Source organism: Phacochoerus africanus, chromosome 3, assembly GCF_016906955.1.
Source record: "Phacochoerus africanus isolate WHEZ1 chromosome 3, ROS_Pafr_v1, whole genome shotgun sequence".
In the NCBI taxonomy this organism is placed as follows: Eukaryota; Metazoa; Chordata; class Mammalia; order Artiodactyla; family Suidae; genus Phacochoerus; species Phacochoerus africanus.
In genome coordinates this window covers 49,547,267-49,567,548 of record NC_062546.1, presented here as the reverse complement: position 1 = coordinate 49,567,548, position 20,282 = coordinate 49,547,267, and the positions used below count along the sequence as shown (strand labels likewise).

The following is a 20,282-nucleotide window of genomic DNA, read 5'->3' as shown; positions in this document are numbered from 1 at the left end:
CCTTTGAATAGTTCAGAATTAATATATATAGAGAGAGAATGATTAAGCAAATGTAGTAAAATGTCAACATTTGCGCACTTTGGATGGCAGATATACAGGAATAGTTCACATTATTTTTAGAACTTTTCTATAAGTCTGAAATTATTTCACAATAAAAAGTTTAAAACCGCATTTAAAAAACTATTTTGACGCTTTTCATTTACACTGGCAAAAATTCTTAAGTTTGATAACAAAATCTCTGTAATGTTGTAGAGAAACTCGCTCTCTCATATATCCACTGAAGAATAAACTGGTGTAACCCCATGGAAGACAATTTGGTAAAGTCTATATAAATCACAAATTCATATGTTCTTTCCTCCAGCATTCTATCTCTAGAAATTGTTCTAGACTTATGTGTATGAAAAAGGACCTGTGTATAAGGCTGTTCACTGTAGCACTGATAACAACAGCAAGAAGACACAAATCCCCATGCCTACTCCCTGTCCCCCCCAAAAAGAATGCCAATCTACAGGAGACTAAATTATGGGAAGTCACTATGCAGCTTAAAAATATTAATAAAAGGCAAAAGAGATCTCTTTATAAGTGGTAGGGAAAGATCTCAGGACATATGGTAGGCAAATAAAAAAAGACAATTCAGTGTACATATAGTATTTATGGGGGGAAGAAGAACAGAAAAAACAGATTCAAAATTGCTTCTACATGAATAAAGTGTCTTTTAAAAAAAAACCCCAATAAACTAATAATAGTGATTAGTTGTTTAAATAGGGGAGTGTGGGACTGTATGGATAGAAAACATGATGGAAAGGAAACTTAACTATGTACCTCATACATGTTGATTATTTAAACCACAAGATTATCTATTTAAGATACTTAAATTAATTTTAAAAAAATTTCATATTCATTCACTAACCTGGTGAGATATACATTATGTAGGTGGGGGAGGGGGAGACTAGAGTAGCTCACATCTTTGGTACAACACTCCAGATGTGTGTGTGCATGAGTGGAGAAGGATGTGAAAAACACACACAAGACTGCCAGCTGCCAGTTATGCTGCATAGACCAAGAACGGAGGCAGCACATTTTAAACTGTTTAATCAATTTTGGAGTGTTTACGTAAAACAAGCATGCTCAAGAGAACTTTGTTTCTTTTTTTGTTTTTTGTTTTTTTTTGTCTTTTGTCTTTTTTGTTGTTGTTGTTGTTGTTGCTATTTCTTGGGCCACTCCCGAGGCATATGGAGGTTCCCAGGCCAGGGGTTGAATCGGAGCTGTAGCCACTGGCCTACGCCAGAGCCACAGCAACGCGGGATCCGAGCCGCGTCTGCAACCTACACCACAGCTCACGGCAACGCCGGATCGTTAATCCACTGAGCAAGGGCAGGGACCGAACCCACAACCTCATGTTTCCAAGTCGGATTCGTTAACCACTGCGCCACGATGGGAACTCCTCAAGAGAACTTTGTTTTTCAAGAACAGCTGGTACTTGAATAAAAGGTAGCTTAAAGAGAACCTGCAAGGATCACAAAGTCAAAAAAGTTTAAAACTTTTAACTTAAAAATATATCTCTGAGTTTCCACTGTGGCTCAGTGGAAATGAATCTGACTAGAATCCAAGACGATATGAGTGTAATCCCTGGCCTCGCTCATTAGGTCAGGGATCTGGTGTTGCTGTGAGCTGTGGAGTAGGTCGCAGATGCAGCTCGGATTCCACGTTTTGCTGCGGCTGTGGTGTAGGCTAGCAGCTGTAGTCGACTTCTAGCCTAGGAACTTCCATGTGAGGCAGGTACGGCTCTATGAAGCAAAAAATAAAATTAAAATTTATATGTACCTCAAAATTATGAAATAAGTTTATCTTATCCTATATTTAACAAACATTGTGATAACTGCAACTGTACGGTTGAAACAATGGACAGAAAAGGACAAATAGCAGCCAAGGCAGCATAGTCAAGTGGAGACTGTAACTAGTTTACTTCCAACTATTTTCACATTTTGACAATCTCTGCTCCCTAAAAGACTCATGCTATTTTATACACTCTGTCATTTACTTTTCACAATGGCCCTGGAAAGTTCTATGTTGTTATGACCCTATCTGGCAGAGGAGGAGCTGGTGACTCTAAGAAGAAGGTGAGTGTGGCTTGCCCACAGGCTGAACAGACCGTCACCAAAGGCTACATCTGCCACCATGCGACACAGCCTCCCAAAAAGAAACAGTTGCTTTTTAGAAGTCATCAGAAACAACTGATTTTCTGAAATTATGATTAATAATGATTTGCTTCACCACCGTAACTATTTCACATACTTCTGTAAATAAATTTTGTGAAGATCTGTTCTGTAAAACAATAAAATAGCAACATTTCAATAGGACTATCTAAGCCTCTTACTTCATTGTTTAGTTTGTTTTTGTCCCAAATATCCTCATTCTTATGAAATTCAATTCCCTCAACACCCCTAATTGAAGAATCACAATATACTGAGGTCCATACTGAGTATTGGACATGAGTCCCAACATCATCCTATGGACTCATGACTGATGATTTGAGGCATCGCCCTTTCAATCTTTTCAGAAAAAAGTCCTTTTGAGAAAACTCCAAGATGTGTCTTATAGCTAATACCATATTAACCAGCATTTACCATAAGAAGTTCTCAACACAAGAAAAGTCAAGTTTGTTTTGTTTTGTTTGCTTTTTAGGGCTTCACCTGCAGCACACGGAGGTTCCCAGGCTAGGGGTAGAATGGGAGCTGCAGCTGCTGGCCTACTCCACAGCCACAGCCACATGGGATCGGAGCCAGGTCTGCAACCTGCACCACAGCTCAAGGCAATACTGGATCCTTAACCCACTGATGGAGGCAAGAAATCGAACCCGCAACCTCATGGTTCCTAGTTGGATTTGTTTCTGCTGCGCCACAATGGGAACTCCCAGTCAAGTTCTTGATGATTCAAGGAAATACATCACAATGCATAGCTCAATATAATGAAGAAATCCTATGAATATGGAGAACACACAGGACAGCCTCTTGCTCCCCTTGAACAGTCCTTTCTTATTTCACAGTGAAGTGAGCTCTCTGAACGAGAGCCTTTCAATGCCACTTGAAAAGCAAGATGGCAAAGGGCAGCATCCTCTGGTAAGAGGTTTTCTTTGTACAAATGTAAGACAGCAAAGGACCTAAATATTTCATTTTCTTCACCTTTTTAACAGGGATAGTGAAAGCACCTTTCTAACAGTGTTGCTATAGGACTAAACATGACAGGTTGCTTAAAGCACACAGCCAAGGGTCTGGGACCTTAGCACTGTTCAACATACCATAACTCTTTCTCACCATCTTCACTACTTCATAAGAGAAGAAAAACGACCAGTAAAATAACCTATTTCACTAGTATTCAAGGAAATACACATGTATCAATGTTTAAATGATGAAAAAAAAGTTCACCCAAAGAATAAATGTCCAGCATAAATGTGCTAACATTAGTATACTAGAAATCTTTCCTGCCAACAGATCAGTAAAATGTACAGCTACAGATGTTTAAAAACCTAAAGAATTAATGCTCCCTACTATTCATTTCAAAAGACATCCATCAATTCCTAGACAGTAAACACCTAAATTATGACAGCCTATAGCCTGGAAATTCTGGTGCTGCTTTGATTAAGGACCAAGTACCTGAGGACTGGATGCAGCCCAACAAGTGAGAAGCATGTGCCTCTTGGATGTTGAAACCCAAGCTGGACCGGCAGTGGACCCTGCCCAGATACTGCCCTGTGGGATTAGTCCCCGCTATAAACCGTAGGCATCGAGCAACATGCCAACCATGGATGCTCCCATCTCTGTGCTCCAAGGAGCAACTCTGCAGAAATGGACATTTCAGCATGAATCTACCGTCCACAAAACTTATAACAGCTTGACCAAATAACAGCAATACTGGTCAAGACAGCCTAAAACGAAATGTCCATCTCCCAACTGGAAAAGGAAGAGAGAGAGAAAGAGAAAAAGAAAGAAATCACACTGATTATTCAAGAATTTCAATATAATTTCTTTCGTTTTTTATCACTTCAGTGATACCAGTGTAAACTTACTGCCCTGATACCCAAGCTAGGTACTATGTTTCTGCACATCAACTTCTTAGTGCCTGTTATGAGAATATGTAGTATACACTGTCTACAGTGTAATACAGTGGAGTGCTTCTAGAATATAATGCCTCATTATATAAGGTGACTAGTAAATTTTCATAGTAAAAATAAAATCTGTTTTAAACATTTGTTCAATGAAGTGCAAATGAAATTGAGAAGTCCTAAGGCTATGCTGCAGTCTGGAAATGCCATGTTATCAAAAACTTTTCAAATGTGTTAGGCACAGTGGCATACATACACACACAAAGAGAAGAGTTAACCAAGGTATCTGAACCCTCTCTGGGCAGTTCTCTCCAGGCCTCTATGAATGCGGTCTCACAGACTGACCTGACAAGAAAATAAGATGAGGGAGAAAAAAAGATTCTCCTACTTTAGTGTATGATTTCTACTACTTTGGTCAAAGATCTTTGTCCAAGGGGTTTTAACAGTATAACCTAACTACTAGTTTCACTTATTTACTGTACGCATAGTATATGCACCAGGCATAATGCTAGCAATTTTATATATATTATTTCATTTAGTCCTCAGAAATGCTAATATTTTTATACCCATTGTACTTTTTAATTTTTTTTTAGGGCTGCACCTGTGGCACATGGAAGTTTCTGGGCTAGGGGCCAAACGGGAGCTGCAGCTGTAGGCCTACATTACAGCCACAGCAACACTGGATCCAAGCTACATCTCTGACCTATGCCGCAGCTTGTAGCAACACTGAATCCTTACCCCACTGAGCAAGGCCAGGGATTGAATCCACATCCTCATGGACACTATGTTGGGTTCTTAACCCTCTAAGCCACAGTAGGAACTCCCTATACCCATTTTAGAGATGAAGCAATTGATGCCTGGAGAGCTTAAGTAATTCCAGGTCTGAGTCACATTAATACCCAGACCAAGCTCTTAACCGCTTCCCTATGGCATCCAGGCTGAGGTTTTCAAAAATATATAGGTAAGGGCCTCTACATGTTCTCACATTAACTGCCATTAAAACAATTAAAAATTAGTAACTTCTATTCCTCACCACTTGTTCTATTGCCTTTATAAAGAGAACACACATACACACACATAAGTGCATGTGCATCTGCCCACTCGGGAGGTTAGAGACAAAACCCCAGAAGGGTGTACAGAATTTGGGACAGCAGTGGTGGGTGCATGGGCAGGGCCAAGGGAAGGGGGTACCTTTTCTGCAATGCCATTTTCTGTCGTGTATATTGCCATGAGTTCAGTGTCTTCATTGTCCTGTTCTCCACTGGACGTGGCACCTCCATTGATCACCACCTGAAGAGAAACACTTCATTTAGAGGCTTTTTTCACCCTACACCATTCTGTTGTATGAAAACATTTTTCCCCAAATTAAAAAAAAACAAAACACATTTTTCACTTATCCAATTAGCCAAGTTTTAAGTTTTCTTAAATGAAACTCACGACAAGCGTGTGCTACACCAGTGACCATAATGTGTTTTTGATGGAGAAACATACCATATGTCCTATAGAGTGAAGCTACATGAATGTGTGTGTGTGTGTGTGTGTGTGTGTGTGTGTGTGTGTGTTTTCAGCTGAAGGAGACCAGAAAGGGGACATCCAAAAGAACTACAGAAACAGGAACCCCAGCACCCTCCAGGGGCAAAGGAGGCTTGACTGAGAGAACAGATTGCATCTCAGTGCGTGAGCTGCCTTGCTTAAGACCCTTCCCAAGTAAGGCCTGGTAACAACTGCTGTGTCCCTGCAGGGAAAAAAACGTGCCAGTTAAGAGCAACTGACACCACAGCCCACTGGTGTGTGCACTTCCTTGTGGCACTGGGGCAGGAGCTGTCTATATCTGCAAAATCCAGTTTCTGGGCCCTCAAGGTAAAGACTAGAAGTTATCGTGAGACTCAAAAGAAAACACCTGCAGCCAGTAGGTCACGACACCACTTCATGTCTATGCTTGGTGAGATGCAACAGAGTCAGTTTAGGTCCTGGCTACTGCAGCAACAACCTTAAAATATGTTCAGTCTTTAACCTAATGACTCCATTTTTAAGAATATATCTTCAAAAAATAATAATGAAAATAATGGATAATAGCATTTTTTTTTTTAAATGGCTGCACCTATGGCATATGAACGTTCCCAGGCAAGGGATCGAATTGGAGCTGCAGCTGTTGGCCTACACCACAGCCACAGCAATGCCAGTTCTGAGTTGCATTTGTGACCTACACCACAGCTCACAGCAATGCTGGATCCCTAACCCACCGAGTGAGGCCAGGGATTGAACCCACATCCTCGTGGATACTAGTGGAGTTCATTACTGCTGAGCCACAATGGGAACTCCCACATTTTTTTTTTTTTTTTCAAATGGCCTCACCCACAACATATGAAAGTTCCTGGGCCAGGGACTGTATCTGAGACGCTGCGGCAATGCTGGATCCTTTAACCCACTGCACTTGGGCCAGGTATTGAACCTGCACATCTGCAGTGACCTAAGCCGCTACAAGTTGGATTGTTAATCCACTGCACCAGAGCAGGAACTCCCACGATTACATTTCTTAAGTGCAGAGGAAAAAAAAAATACATAAAAAGTGCAATTCTGGTGTTTTAAACACAATAAGAAAAGTAAAAGGTGAGAGACAGCTTAAGAGAAAATACAGTACAACACATAACAGATGATAGGTTTCAGTAATTCAAAGGGAATATCTGAAAATCTGTACATACAAATAACCCAATAGATAGGGGTCTCTGATCCACAGAAAATAAAAATATTTATACCATAAGACACACAAAAAGTTGTTCAACCTCACTTAAAATTATAGAAATGAAAATATAATTTTATTTTTAACATTAGTTAGGGGATTTTTTTTTTGTTTTTGCCTTTTTGCAGTTGTCTTTGATCAATGGGGCCATTTTTACCCATTTTCCCTTCACCTATTTTGGTAATTTTCTATAATGAGAACAATTTATTTTTACAACAGGGAATTAATTTTAAAAAACTAAAGACTAAGGCAGTCCGGAGAGATTGCTATCCACTTATTTTTTAATTGAGGAAATCAGGCCAGAGAAAATTTTAGTTTCTTATTCAAGGTCACATAAATTATATAATCCAAGTCTGAAGCCAGTTTTAAGGTATCCCGAAAATCTCAATTAACAGTACATAATTCCTACAGGATAAAATATTCTTATTTCAAACAGAGTTGCTTTTAAAACTATCTCTAAGTCATGCAATATAGCTTTTTACACAAGCCAACTGGGTTTGTGGCATTTGCCTACAAAACTAGGTGCCAGCAGGATATACATTCCCAGCCAAGTTCAAGTCTTTGTCACAAAATTCTAACTATCAGAACCATATTACAAGTCATATCACAGCAGCACTCACCCACTGAGAAGCCAAGAGGTACACACACTCAGGATGAACTGTCTTAAAACAACTCACAGACATAGAGAATAGCCTTGTGGTTGTCAAGGGAGAGAGGGGTGGGGGAATGGATTAGAAGTCTGAAACTAGCAGATGCAAACTATTACTTATAGAATAGTTTAACAGAATAGATAAACAACAAGGTCCCACTGTATAGCACAGGAAACCATATTCAATATCCTGTGATAAACCATAACAGAAAAGAATATGAAAAAGAATATGTGTGTGTATGTATGTATGTGTGTATAATATATAAAACAATCACTTTGCTGTACAGCAGAAATCAACATGATAAATCAACTATGCTATAAAGTAAAAAAAAAGTTTATTACTAAGTCATGAGGAAAACCTAGATCTGATTTAAAGTCCTACCCCAGCTAAAACTAACCATCTATATTCATTGCCAGTTGCTACAGAGGGAAAAACTGCTTCATGGGTATGGGATTTCCTTTTGGGGTAGCCAATAGTTTGGAACAAGACAGAGATGATGGTTGTACAACACTGTGACTGAATTAGATATCGCTGAATTGTTCACTTTTAAATTATTAATTTCGCCATATGAATTTCACCTCAATAATTTTTTTTAATCCAAAAAGTAGAATCTCGCAGGAGTTAGCAAAACCCACTCTTCCCCTGATTTAACCCATTCTCACACACACAATTAAATAAATAGGTACTATAAAATAATGCAGATGCTCCCCAGCCTAAAACAATGCTCACACATTGATTCAACAAACCCTGTTTGAGCATCTGCTGTACCCAGGCTATCAGGATACATTCCTGACACCCCCCAGGAGCAGTATCAGGTTAAGGACTCAACACAGGATGCAGCATAGAGTCTGAAAGGTGTGGTCAGGACAGGTGTGCCATGATCCAGTGCAGGCTTTGGATGACCATGCTGACTACAGCAGGAAAGTGGAAGTAAAGGGGATGATGATGGGAACAAAGGCAGACAGACCCTTTATGAGGTTACTCCCAGACAAGAAGGGATGTGGCCTGGACTAAGGTTTTAACACTGTTCTGGGAAAGGTGGTCTGGTTCAAGAGCAAGGATGCTTAATGCTGCCTGGGAACTGCCCAAACAGGAGCCGCAGCACCACAGCTCTACAAAGTGAGTGCAGGAGAGATACCACGTTACTTTGGCCACGCCCCAGCCCTGGACTGGGTTTTGGAGGCAGAAAAGTAAACCATCCAAGCCACTGTCCAGTTCCCTCACCTGGGCAGCGGAACAGATGGGTGGAGATGCTGGTCCCCAAAAAAAATTGTGTAGGGAGAGGCAGAGTGACAAATTGGTACAACGGAAGTTTACAAGCCAGTTCCAAATGTGTGGATCCAGAGAAATCATCCCATAAAGCATGCTTACTTTCCCAGAGCAGCGTGGGAAGTTTATTTAACTAAGTATTATTGACCTACGATTTCTAACATATTTCCATAGGTAAAGCCACCCCTGGGGACCTCGGAGGCCACCTTCCACCCCAGAAGCCTAATGTTCCAGAACTGAGCCACTGACTCTCTCCAAGCCACTCTCACTCCTAAAAGGAAAATGTGCACCTTCTTCCCAGACGCCTGCTCCAGCAGTCCATCTGCACTCCAACTGGGAATGGGAACAAACATGGAAAGTGGGAGGTTCTCAAACAAATGAGAGAGGAAATAGGTTTTTACTGAAGGGAGAGGGGGATTCACCACCAGAGAGGGAAGCTCACTGGGGCTGCCTGTCTGACCTGCTGTGTCTCCTGTGCTTAATCTACAGAGAGTAACTAAACAAGGCTGAAAGAGTAAGAGTAAAGCACTAGTTGTTGTACTAATATTTTCCCTTTCGTTTATTAAATTAGCTAATTTAATGGTCCATTTAAAAAAACATGAAATTTAATTTAAAAAATTAAATCAGTTCTTCAGGAAAAACGGAGCTTTTTAAAAAAAAGATTAAAATGTTGCTGATACTATGAAAGTTCCACATTTTAGAACTTCTAAATATTATTTCAACTGGGAAATAAAATGTCTTGGAAAGCTTGCTAAACTTAATAAAAATGGAATTTCTTTTGGCATCACAGAAATCTTGCTGTCTTTCATCTCAGGAAATTAATCAAGTTTTTATTAAGAAAATATATATCAGGAGATTATTTTAAAATGCTTCAAGAACAATGACCTTTCTCCTCCCAAAACTATTTGAAACCAAACTTGTGGCTTTAAGTTTTTTCCCCTAAACTAATAGTATACAATCAATCAGAAAAGCAGGTTCTCTCTGTCTGAATTTGTCCAGTTGATTCTGTCTCCAACATGCAGGGCTATGCTGCCTTTGCTAGGGGTGGGAGAATGCGCCTAGTGCTCAATAAATTTTGTCTTTCTTGCTTTTATTTCTACTAAGCTACAATAACGTTAAACTAATTGTTTCTGAACAGTAATTCTGATATGGTCAAATGTACAGGAAGCAAGAGTGACAGGAGTGATAGCCCAGGAGTCCCATGCTGAGCATAATTATGACCACAATGCCAGTTTAAACTGATAGCTGAATGAGCCTGTGGTTACTCAAACAGAAGCAGAAGATTACGGGTACAGGCACAGGGAAACCCGTGCCTTTGACCAGAGGGTTCAGGACTCAATTTATCGCCTATTGGGCATCTGGTAAAATTCACCCACCACTGACTACCATGTGTCTGGCAGTCAAGTGAGCCATTTTATACTAAAATAATCATTTTTCAGAGTAGTAATGATGTTTCCCGAATTACTTAGAGCTTTCTAATAAAAAGGTAACATGTATTACTCCCCACCAACACAAACACATACAATTATTTCCTCTGATATCTATATTTATATACTGTAATTAAAACATGTTTTAGGAGTTCCCATTGTGTCTCAGTGGTTAACAAACCCGACTAGTATTCTTAAGAATATGGGTTCATGTGCTCACTTCGGCAGCACATATACTAAAATTGGAACGATACAGAGAAGATTAGCATGGCCCCTGCGCAAGGATGACACGCAAATTTGTGAAGCGTTCCATATTTTTATAAAAAAAAAAAAAAAAGAATATGGGTTCAGGGAGATGGGATTAAGATGGCGGAATAGAAGGACTGGAGCTCAACTTCTCTCAGAAAAACAACAAAATTCACAACTAAAGACTGAGCAATCTCCACCCAAATGGACTGGAAACCCATACCCTCCTCCAGAAGAAAAAGAGGAGGCCACATCCACAGGTAGGAGGGGTGATTTCGTGATATAAACAACCCCATACCCCCCGGGTGGGAAGCTCCACAGACTGAAAACTAACTGGCTCACAGAGACTCACCTTCAGGAGTGAGAGTTCTGAGCCCCACATCAAACCCTCACATGCTGGGATCTGTCACTGGGAGAAAGAGCCCCCGGAGCATCTGGCATCGAAGGCCAGCGGGGCTTGTGCACAGGAGCTCCACAGGACTGGGGGAAACAGAGACCCCATTCTTAAAAGGCGCACACAGACTTTCACATGCACTAGGTCCCAGGGCAGAGCGAGGTCTCCACAGGAACCTAGGTCAAACCTGACTGCAGTTCTTGGAGGACATCATGGGAAAACAGGGGTGAATGTGGCTTGTTGTGAGGAAAGGACATTGAAGGCAAAGCTCTTGGGAATATTAAGCAGTTGCCTTTCTCTGGAGGTGGCCATTTTGGGAAAATCTGGCCCCACCCGTCAGTCAGTGCTGAGAAGCCCCAGGGCAAATAACAACCCAGGTGGGATCACAGCCCCACCCCTCAGTAAACAGGCTACCTAAAGAGCCTCAGGCACACAGCAGCCCCTAAACCCATCCAGAGACTAAGCCCCACCCCACCGAGGGATTAGAATCGGCTCCACCTACCAGTGGGCAGGCATCAGCCCCTCCCATCAGGAAACCTACAGCAAGCCCACCATACTGACTTCAGCCACAAGGGGGGCAGACACCAGAAGTAAGAGAGGCTACAGCTCTATTATCTATAAAAAGGTCGCCACACCAAAAACCTATAAAAATGAAAAGACAGAGAACTATAACTCAGATGAGGGAGAAAGGAAAAACCCCAGAAAATCAGCTAAGCAATGAGGAGATTCTCAGCCTCCAGGAAAAAGACTTTAGACTGTCAATGCTGAAGATGATGCAAGACATTGGAAATAAACTGGAGGCAAAGATGGATAACTTACAGGAAACACTAACCAAAGAGATACAAGATATAAAACAAACAAGAAGAGATGCAAAATACAATAACTGAAATAAAACATTCACTAGAAGCAGCTACCAGCAGAATACAGGAGGCAGAAGAACAAATAAGCAAGGTGGAGGACAGATTAGAAGAAATTACGGATGCAGAACAGAAAAGAGAAAAAAAGATTGAAAAAAAAAAATGAAGAGAGTCTCAGGGAACTCTGGGACAATGTTAAACGCACCAACATCCGTATTATAGGGGTGCCAGAAGAAGAGAGAGAGAAGGGGGCAGAAAAAATATTCCAAGAGATAATAGCCAAAAACTTCCCTAACATGGGAAAGGAACCACTCACTCAAATCCAGGAGGCACAACGAGTACCATATAAAATAAACCCAAGGAGGAACACACCAAGACACATAATAATCAAACTGACCAAAATTAAAGACAAAGAGAAAATCTTGAAAGCCAGCTAGGGGAAAGAAACAAGTAACATACAAAGGAACCCCAATAAGGTTACTGGCAGATTCTTCAGCAGAAACTCTGCAGTCCAGAAAGGAGTGGCATGATATACTTAACGTGATGAAAGGAAAAAACCTCCAACCAAGAATACTCTCATTCAGATTTGAAGGAGAAATCAAAACCTTCTCACATAAGCAAAGCTGAGAGAATTCAGCAACACTAAACCAGCCTTACAACAAATACTAAAGGAACTTCTCTAGGCAGGGAAGAAAAGATCAGCAACAGGAAACAAAAATTCCACAAATGACAAGGCTCACCAGTAAAGGTATATATATAGTAAAGATACGAAATCACCCATGCACAATGATACCATCAAAATCAAAAATCATGAGAAGAGGTGGGTACAAATGTGGGACACCGGAGATGAACTTGTAATTAAGAGAACAACAACTTAAAACACTCTCATATACATATAGACTCTTATATCAAAACTTCAGAATAACTGCAAACCAAAAATCTACAACTGATACACAAACAAGGAATCTCTAGAGAAGAAATATATCTCATAGTAAATAAGTGCATAATCCACCATGAAGGGGGTCATTTGACATCATTCTTGGAATGCTGAAGTCTTCTTAGATCTGATTCTGATTTCCTCTCATCAAAGAACTTATGATAATTATAATTAAATAATGCCACTGTACAATTAAATAATACAGTTCTACAACTGTATTATTAATAACCATTTCTCTCCATGGTACAATGTAAAGTCTATAATGTCTTGTTTATCACATCACCTAGAATGGTGTAATGCCTTTATTGAAGAATCAATGAGATGGAACAAATTGTGAGGACATATTTATATAGTTACATTGTTTTTTTAACCAATTTATGCATTTTATATTTTACTTATTTTCAGAGTGTGTATTATTTTTGTTATGCTTACCAGTTAAGTTATTCTTTTTACTATGCTATATAAAATATTTAATGGTATATAAGGCTTTCTTCTTTATAAATTTTAGTTGCATAATATAACAATTTAATATAATGCTAATTTTTAAAGAAAAATTGAAATGTAATAGATAAAACTAAGTAGTAAAGATGAAAGCCATAAATTTGGGATAAAGTATAGAATAAATTTCCTATTTGTCTCAGCATATCTTCCATTCCACTTCTCCAGTGGGAGTCACTTAATCTGTTTCTTAAGATCCATGTTATAATAATCTGAGTGAATGTAATTGTGTGTAAATGTATGTATTTTAGTCTGTAAAAAAATAAATAAATAAAAAGAATATGGGTTCAATCCCTGACCTCGCTCAGTGGGTTAAGGATCAGGCATTGCTGTGAGCTGTAGTGAGGTCAAAGGCGCAGTCGGATCTGGTGTTGCTGTGCTTTGGTGTAGGCCAGCAGCTGCAGCTCCAATTCGATTCGACCCTTAGCCTGGGAACTTCCATATGCTGCGGATGCAGCCCTAAAAAGAAAAAAAGGAAAAAAAAAAAAGAATCAGTGGTGGTTGATTTAAAAAATGAATAAATAAATAAAATACACATTTCTTTTAAAAAGTGTTTTAAGTGAAAAAGATACCAAGATTAGTGCTTCACAGCCTTTACCCCAAGCCCCCCTTTAATTAACAAAATAAAAATATTCCACCTATCTTCAACATTATTTGAAGATTAACTATCACGAAAAATAAATCAAAATGAATATAATGCAACATATGCAAACCTCCAGAGCCCGTCAATCTTAGGTTATGACTCCCCAAAAGATCTAGCTGGTAGATCTAATATAACTCTACCAACTCTAAAACTGGCAGAGGCAGCAAAGCCCATAATCTTGTTTCCATTGGTTCTTCAAACACAGCAGCCACCTGTGACACTCTCAGCGAATGGTGCAAGCAAAACCATCAGGAGCAACCAATACTGTAGCCAAAAAGCTGGCCTCCTTGCCTTGCACTTCCCAGCTCAGGTCTTCTTAGGGCAGCTCTGATTTTCTTCAGCCTTCCCTATAAAGTCTCTGGGACCACAGCAGCCAGATAATCCCTCAGAGTTCCAGGTGTGTCCCACCTGTCTCCCAGCATCAGCTGTCCTTCAAGAGGAGCCAGAAGGTGTCTCATGTCTCTCTAATGCCAGTCCCTAAACCAAAGGCCTGGGTGGACTGATATGCCGTCACTGGCCCACACTGAGACCCTCTGTGCTCCTGCCCCTACATATACCCCACAACCATTGTCATCGTGAAAGCTAATGCTTCTGGGCACCAATTCATGCCAAGCACTGGGCTAGGCACTTCACCAAATAATCTTCCCTTCAAAGAGATGTTTGCAAGAGCTTAATTAAGTATGTCCCTTAGACACCCCCATCCTCTGACTCTAGCACAAATCCCAAGAGCATCTATCCAGCAGGTTATAGGCGCACCATCTAAAAGGGGCCACTGTCTTCCACTCTTCTCAGGTGCTAACACTTTATAGACAACAAGCTAAATTCTCTGATATGTAAGTATGTAAGGGCTACAAACCAGCAAGAAAAAGGAGAACATTCCAATAGGAAAATAAGGAAACATAAATGGTTCCTGAACATTTGAAAAGATGTTCAACCTTATTCATGAGATGCAAATTAAAACTGTAAAGGAAAACTTTTCATCTATTAAACTGGCCAAGGCCCAATCCAGACTGACCCACTGGCAAGCCTGCAGTAAAAGAGTGACACTGCAAATGAAGATGAAAGGACCTCAACAGAGGTAGCTGTAGCCCTCAAATTACCAAGACACAAGCTCCCTGCCCCAACAATCCCACTCTTGGAAATGTGTCCTCCTAATACCCCTGAGTGAAATATTTTATGTGCAAGGATTCACTGTAGTGCAAATTCTAATGACAAAATATTAGAAACAATCTAGGTATCTAACAATAGGAAACACTTAAATAAATTACAGTATATCCATTACTAAAGAATGTTCTGCAGTTATGAAAAGCATGAGGGCGTACTTTATATTCTGACATAGGTACATACAGAACATTATCCACAATATATGTGAGTAAAGCAAGAGCAAAGCTCTAGACACAGATGTTTAGATGCACACACATGTGTAAAAGTTGATTTACAAACTATACCTATATACAAACGTATTCACAAACTACTTCTTAAAATGTAGTGTGTAGGGGGAAGTGGGGTATGCAAGACAGGGAAAGGGGGCTTTTCACTTATACCTTTTGTACTTCTAAATTTTGAATCATATAAATATATTACCTAATGTTTAAAAAATAAGTTTAAAAAAATTTAAAACTAGGACTTCCTTTGAGAACCAGTTAAAATTATGGTACAGCTACTAAGTTAAATACACGTAGTTGGTATGGAGGAGGAGGCAAATCCATTTGAAGTACCACCTGTCCGCAAGCAAACACAATGACAAGGCAAGGATACTCCTTGCTTTACAACCACGTATAAAGGTGGACCCTTTTCCTGACCTTCACCACCGGTTCCAGCATGAGAGCAAGACTCCTCCCATCTGGACCACTTTCCTTCCTGGTTTCTATGAATATGGCTACAAGGATGATCCTTCAAGGAAATGGAACAGGGTAAAGAAAGATCCTCCCCGACCTCAGTGTGACTTTCAGTGTTTTGGTCAAAAAACTTTGTCAAAGTATTTTGAACTTTTAACTAAAATACTCTCTAGTTTCTTCTTATCCTCTTATTTAAATGCACATTTCATATATGCCAGGTGCCACTGAGGCAGAATGATAACTCAGGTAGTCAGTGTAGGAGCATGGGCTTCGATGCATTCTTTGATATGGCTATTGATTTGTGGCTTAAGGGCTCCAGGGAGTAACATTCCCCCACAGGGCTTGTTTACTATGGGGAGTGTACCTACGCCCAGATGGACATTAATGTCTGATCCTCTGTGACTCAGTCTATGGGAAGAGAAGGGCAAAGAAACCATGAGACTTATGGGACATTTCCACTCCTAAGACCCCTATTGGACAAGGACTGATATAGGTAACTGGGTAAGGCCAATGGGAGAAAACCACATCTTTCTGGACCCCAAGTTGGTAACCCCCATCTTTAAGGGATAAAACCCCCTATAGGACAATAGAGAGGGGGACTCTTCTTTCCCCTCCCAATCTATCCTGGGAGCTGTTCGTTTTCATGTAATAAAGACTTTACTTGCTTGCTGCCTGTGTGTTCGTGAAGTTCATTCTTCGGCTGCATGAACAAAAACCCGGATTCGGTAACATCTTTCCGACATGACCATGTTAAAAAATTTACATATATTTTCTCATTTTATCCTGAGGCAGATGCTATTTTTATTCCCATTTTACAGATTACAAAACTGATGCCCAGAGAGTTTAAGTCATTCTTTTAGGGTCTGAGTCAAATTTGCAATGCAGACATTACTCCAGACCTCAAGCTTTTCCCCTCAATATCCTGGCTGAGACTTTAAAAATATCTAGATAACCACTCTGACATGCCTACCCTCCCTTGGCCCAGATACCTGTGTAGGCCTCTGAAGAAGCCTACTAGACAAGGACTGTTTCCCAAACCAGTTAACATCTATAAAACCATCAAGGGCCTGAGTCCCCTTTCAGACCCCCACCTGCCAGTCTGCAGGCTGTTCTCGGGTATAAGGAGCACAGAGGAGGTGGAGGGGGGAGTGGAACAAACATTTAGTAATGGCATATTTTGTATATGATCTGATGTTGCTAGGTGTAATCCCATTTACTTTTCAAATATCCCAGATTCAGAAAAAGAGGCTGTGGCTTCAAGGATAAGTACGGTTCTTACAGGTATCAAGAGGTAAACTGAGAGTTACACTTAAGGTCCCAAAGCCCCATCTCCCCACACAGATAGCTACTCCTACACAGATGGAACCAAATGGGCTCTCTCCCTCCTACCCTGGGCTATGGGTGTTGACCAGCACAACTCTGGATGGCAATGCTACAGGTTCTCCCTTCAAATGCTACTGCTTGAGGCAACTGTAACTTTTAATAGCCTTGGGTTAATAGACAGCTCAACAGAGATAAAAGGGATGGGGTGGGGTGGAGAAGACAGACATTTACAAAGAATATAAATGGCTAAGAACAGGGAGGAAAAGTGTTCCACCTCATAATAATTCAAAACTAACGCAAGGACCACATTGGAAAGGAAGAAGTAAAACTATCACTATTTGCAGATGACATGATACTATACCTAGAGCACCCTAAAGACTCGACCAGAAAACTGTTAGAGCTCATCCATGAATTTGGCAAAGTCACAGGATACAAAATTAATACACAGAAATCAATGGCATTTCTACACACTAACAATGAAAGAGCGGAAAGAGAAATTAGGGAAGCAATCCCGTTTACCGTCACATCCAAAAGAATAAAAATACCTAGGAGTAAACCTACCTAAAGAGACAAAAGACCTGCACTCTGAAAACTATATATGACACTGATGAAAGAAATCAAAGATGACACAAATGGATGGAAAGACATACCATGCTCTTGGATTGGAGGAGCCAATATGATCAAAATGACTATACTTCCCAAGGCAATCTACAGACTCAATGCAATCCCTATCAAAGTACCAAGGACATTTTTCACAGAACTCGAACAATATATTTTAACGTTTGTTTGGAAGCACAAAAGACCCAGAATAGCCAAAGACATCCTGAACAAGAAAAATGGAGCTGGAGGAATCAGGCTCCTAGACCTCAGACTATACTACAAAGCAACAGTCGTCAAAACTGCATGGTACTGGCACAAAGACAGAAATATAGATCAGTGGAAGAACATAGAAAGCCCAGAATTAAACCCATGCACCTACAGCCAACGACTCTGACAAAGGGAGCAAGAATATACAATGGAGAAAAGACAGCCTCTTCCATTAGTGGCGCTGGGAAAACTGGACAGCCACATGGAAAAGAATGAAATCAGAACACTCCCTAACACCATACACAAACATCAACTCAAAATGGATTAAAGACCTAGATATAACACCAGACACTATCAAACTCCTAGAGGAAAACAGAGGCCAAATACTCTCTGACATAAACGACAGCAACATCTTCTCAGATCTACCTCTTAGAGTGATGACAATAAAAACAAAAATTAACAAATGGGACTTAATTAAACTTCAAGGTTTCTGCACAGCAAAGGAAACCCTAAACAACACAAAAAGACAACCCACAGAATGGGAGAAAATCTTTGCAAATGAATCGACTGACAAGGGATTCAGCTCCAAAATTTATAAGCACCTCCTGCCACTCCATACCAAAAAAACAAACAACCCCGTCCAAAAATAGGCAGAAGATCTAAACAGACAATTCTCCAAAGAAGATATACAGGTGGCCAAAAGACGCATGAAAAGATGTTCAACATCACTCATATTATTACAGAAACGCAAATCAAAACCACCATGAGGTACCACCAGAATGGCCATCATCAAAACGTCTACAAACAATAAGTGCTGGAGAGGGTGTGGAGAAAAAGGAACCCTGTTACACTGTTGGTGGGATTGTAAACTGGTGCAACCACTGTCGAAAACAGTATGGAGATTCCTCAGAAAACTACAAATAGAACTCCCATTTGATCCAGCAATCCCACTCCTGGGCATCTATCCAGAGAAAACCATGAGTCTCAAAGACACCTGTAGTCCGATGTTCATTGCAGGACTACTTGCAATAGCCAAGACATGGAAACAACCTAAATGTCCATCGACAGAGGAATGGATCAAGAAGACGTGGTACACATACACAGTGGAATATTACTCAGCCATTAAAAGGAACAAAAGACTGGCATTTTTAGCAACATGGATGGACCTAGAAATTATCATACTAAGTGAAGTCAGTCAGACAATGAGACACCAACATCAAATGCTTTCACTGACATGTGGAATCTGAAAAAAGGACAGAATGAACATCTTTGCAAACAGATACTGACTCACAGACTTTGAAAAACTTACGGTTTCCAAAGGAGACAGTTCAGGGGGTAGGGGGATGTGCTGGGGTTGTGGGATGGAAATCCTATAAAATTGGATTGTGATGAGCATTGCACAACTATAAATGTAATAAAGTCATTGAGTAATTAAAAATAAATAAATAAAAAACTAAAGCAATGAGATTTAACTTATGGATTTGTTGATGTTTATTTCTAACATCCTAGCACTGGCCTGTGTGCATATGCTGGGGGTGGGGGAGGTGCTCTCACACAGATGGTAAAAGTATAAACTGCCGCCATAAGGTTAACATACTCCAGGCTATCATTTATTACAGCAAAGAATCAGAAACAACCAAGGTCCCAATGTAAGCTTATAAGTTTAGGTCTATGATTTGCTATTATGTCACAATTTAAAAGTATGGGTTTCAATGACACTAATAAGCCAGGATATAAAGGACTTTATAAAGTTGTGTGTGTGTGTGTGTGTGTGTGTGTGTGTGTGTGTGTGTGTGTGAGAGAGAGAGAGAGAGAGAGAGAGAGAGAGAGAGAGAATTCAATAAGACTACCCAAATATTTGTTTCAAATCTCTGGAAAGAAAGACACCAAATTATTAGCTTGTAGTTTTTCTGGCTGATGGGAATTTATAAACAATTTGGTTATGTTTTCTAAATTTTCTGTGGTGAACATATTTCTTTTGTAAATAAGTTGTACAAATAATAAACTGACAGAAAAGAAACATACACGAATTAGAAAAAAGATACGGGGAGTTCCCGTCGTGGCGCAGTGGTTAACGAATCCGACTAGGAACCATGAGGTTGCGGGTTCGGTCCCTGCCCTTGCTCAGTGGGTTAACGATCCGGCGTTCTGTGAGCTATGGTGTAGGTTGCAGACACGGCTCGGTTCCCGCGTTGCTGTGGCTCTGGCATAGGCCGGTGGCTACAGCTCCGATTCAACCCCTGGCCTGGGAACCTCCATATGCCGCGGGAGCGGCCCAAGAAATAGCAGCAACAACAACAAGACAAAAAGACAAAAAAAAAGATACGGTGAAAAGAATATATTGGTTTTCATACTACTTCCATTTCTTTCCAACAACATACTTTATACCACAAAGCCTGGGAAGAAATATGTAAAACTTAAAAGGAGGAGGAGGAATGACCAGGTAATTACTACCACACAATCTCCCACAGCCTATTTTCTTCCTTAAGTACTTTATGAAATCCTAACAGGAAATTAGCTTTTTCTCCAACAGGATTTAAGGCTTAGACTG

General features: G+C 40.3%; 1 protein-coding gene and 1 non-coding gene across 5 annotated transcripts in view; one reads left to right on the top strand and one right to left on the bottom strand.

The window, feature by feature from the left end:
* The window catches only part of SLC23A2 (solute carrier family 23 member 2), a 156,982-nt gene that overhangs the window by 62,062 nt on the left and 74,638 nt on the right, over positions 1 to 20,282 (bottom strand). For all 4 annotated transcript variants that reach the window (XM_047771721.1, XM_047771722.1, XM_047771724.1 and 1 more), the window contains one exon: positions 5,294 to 5,392. In XM_047771721.1, the coding sequence (XP_047627677.1) occupies positions 5,294 to 5,392 (99 nt within the window). The remainder of the gene's footprint in view (positions 1 to 5,293; positions 5,393 to 20,282) is intronic.
* On the top strand, positions 10,401 to 10,507 carry LOC125123840 (U6 spliceosomal RNA). Its single transcript, XR_007134209.1, has one exon. It is a non-coding gene; the product is annotated as a U6 spliceosomal RNA (small nuclear RNA).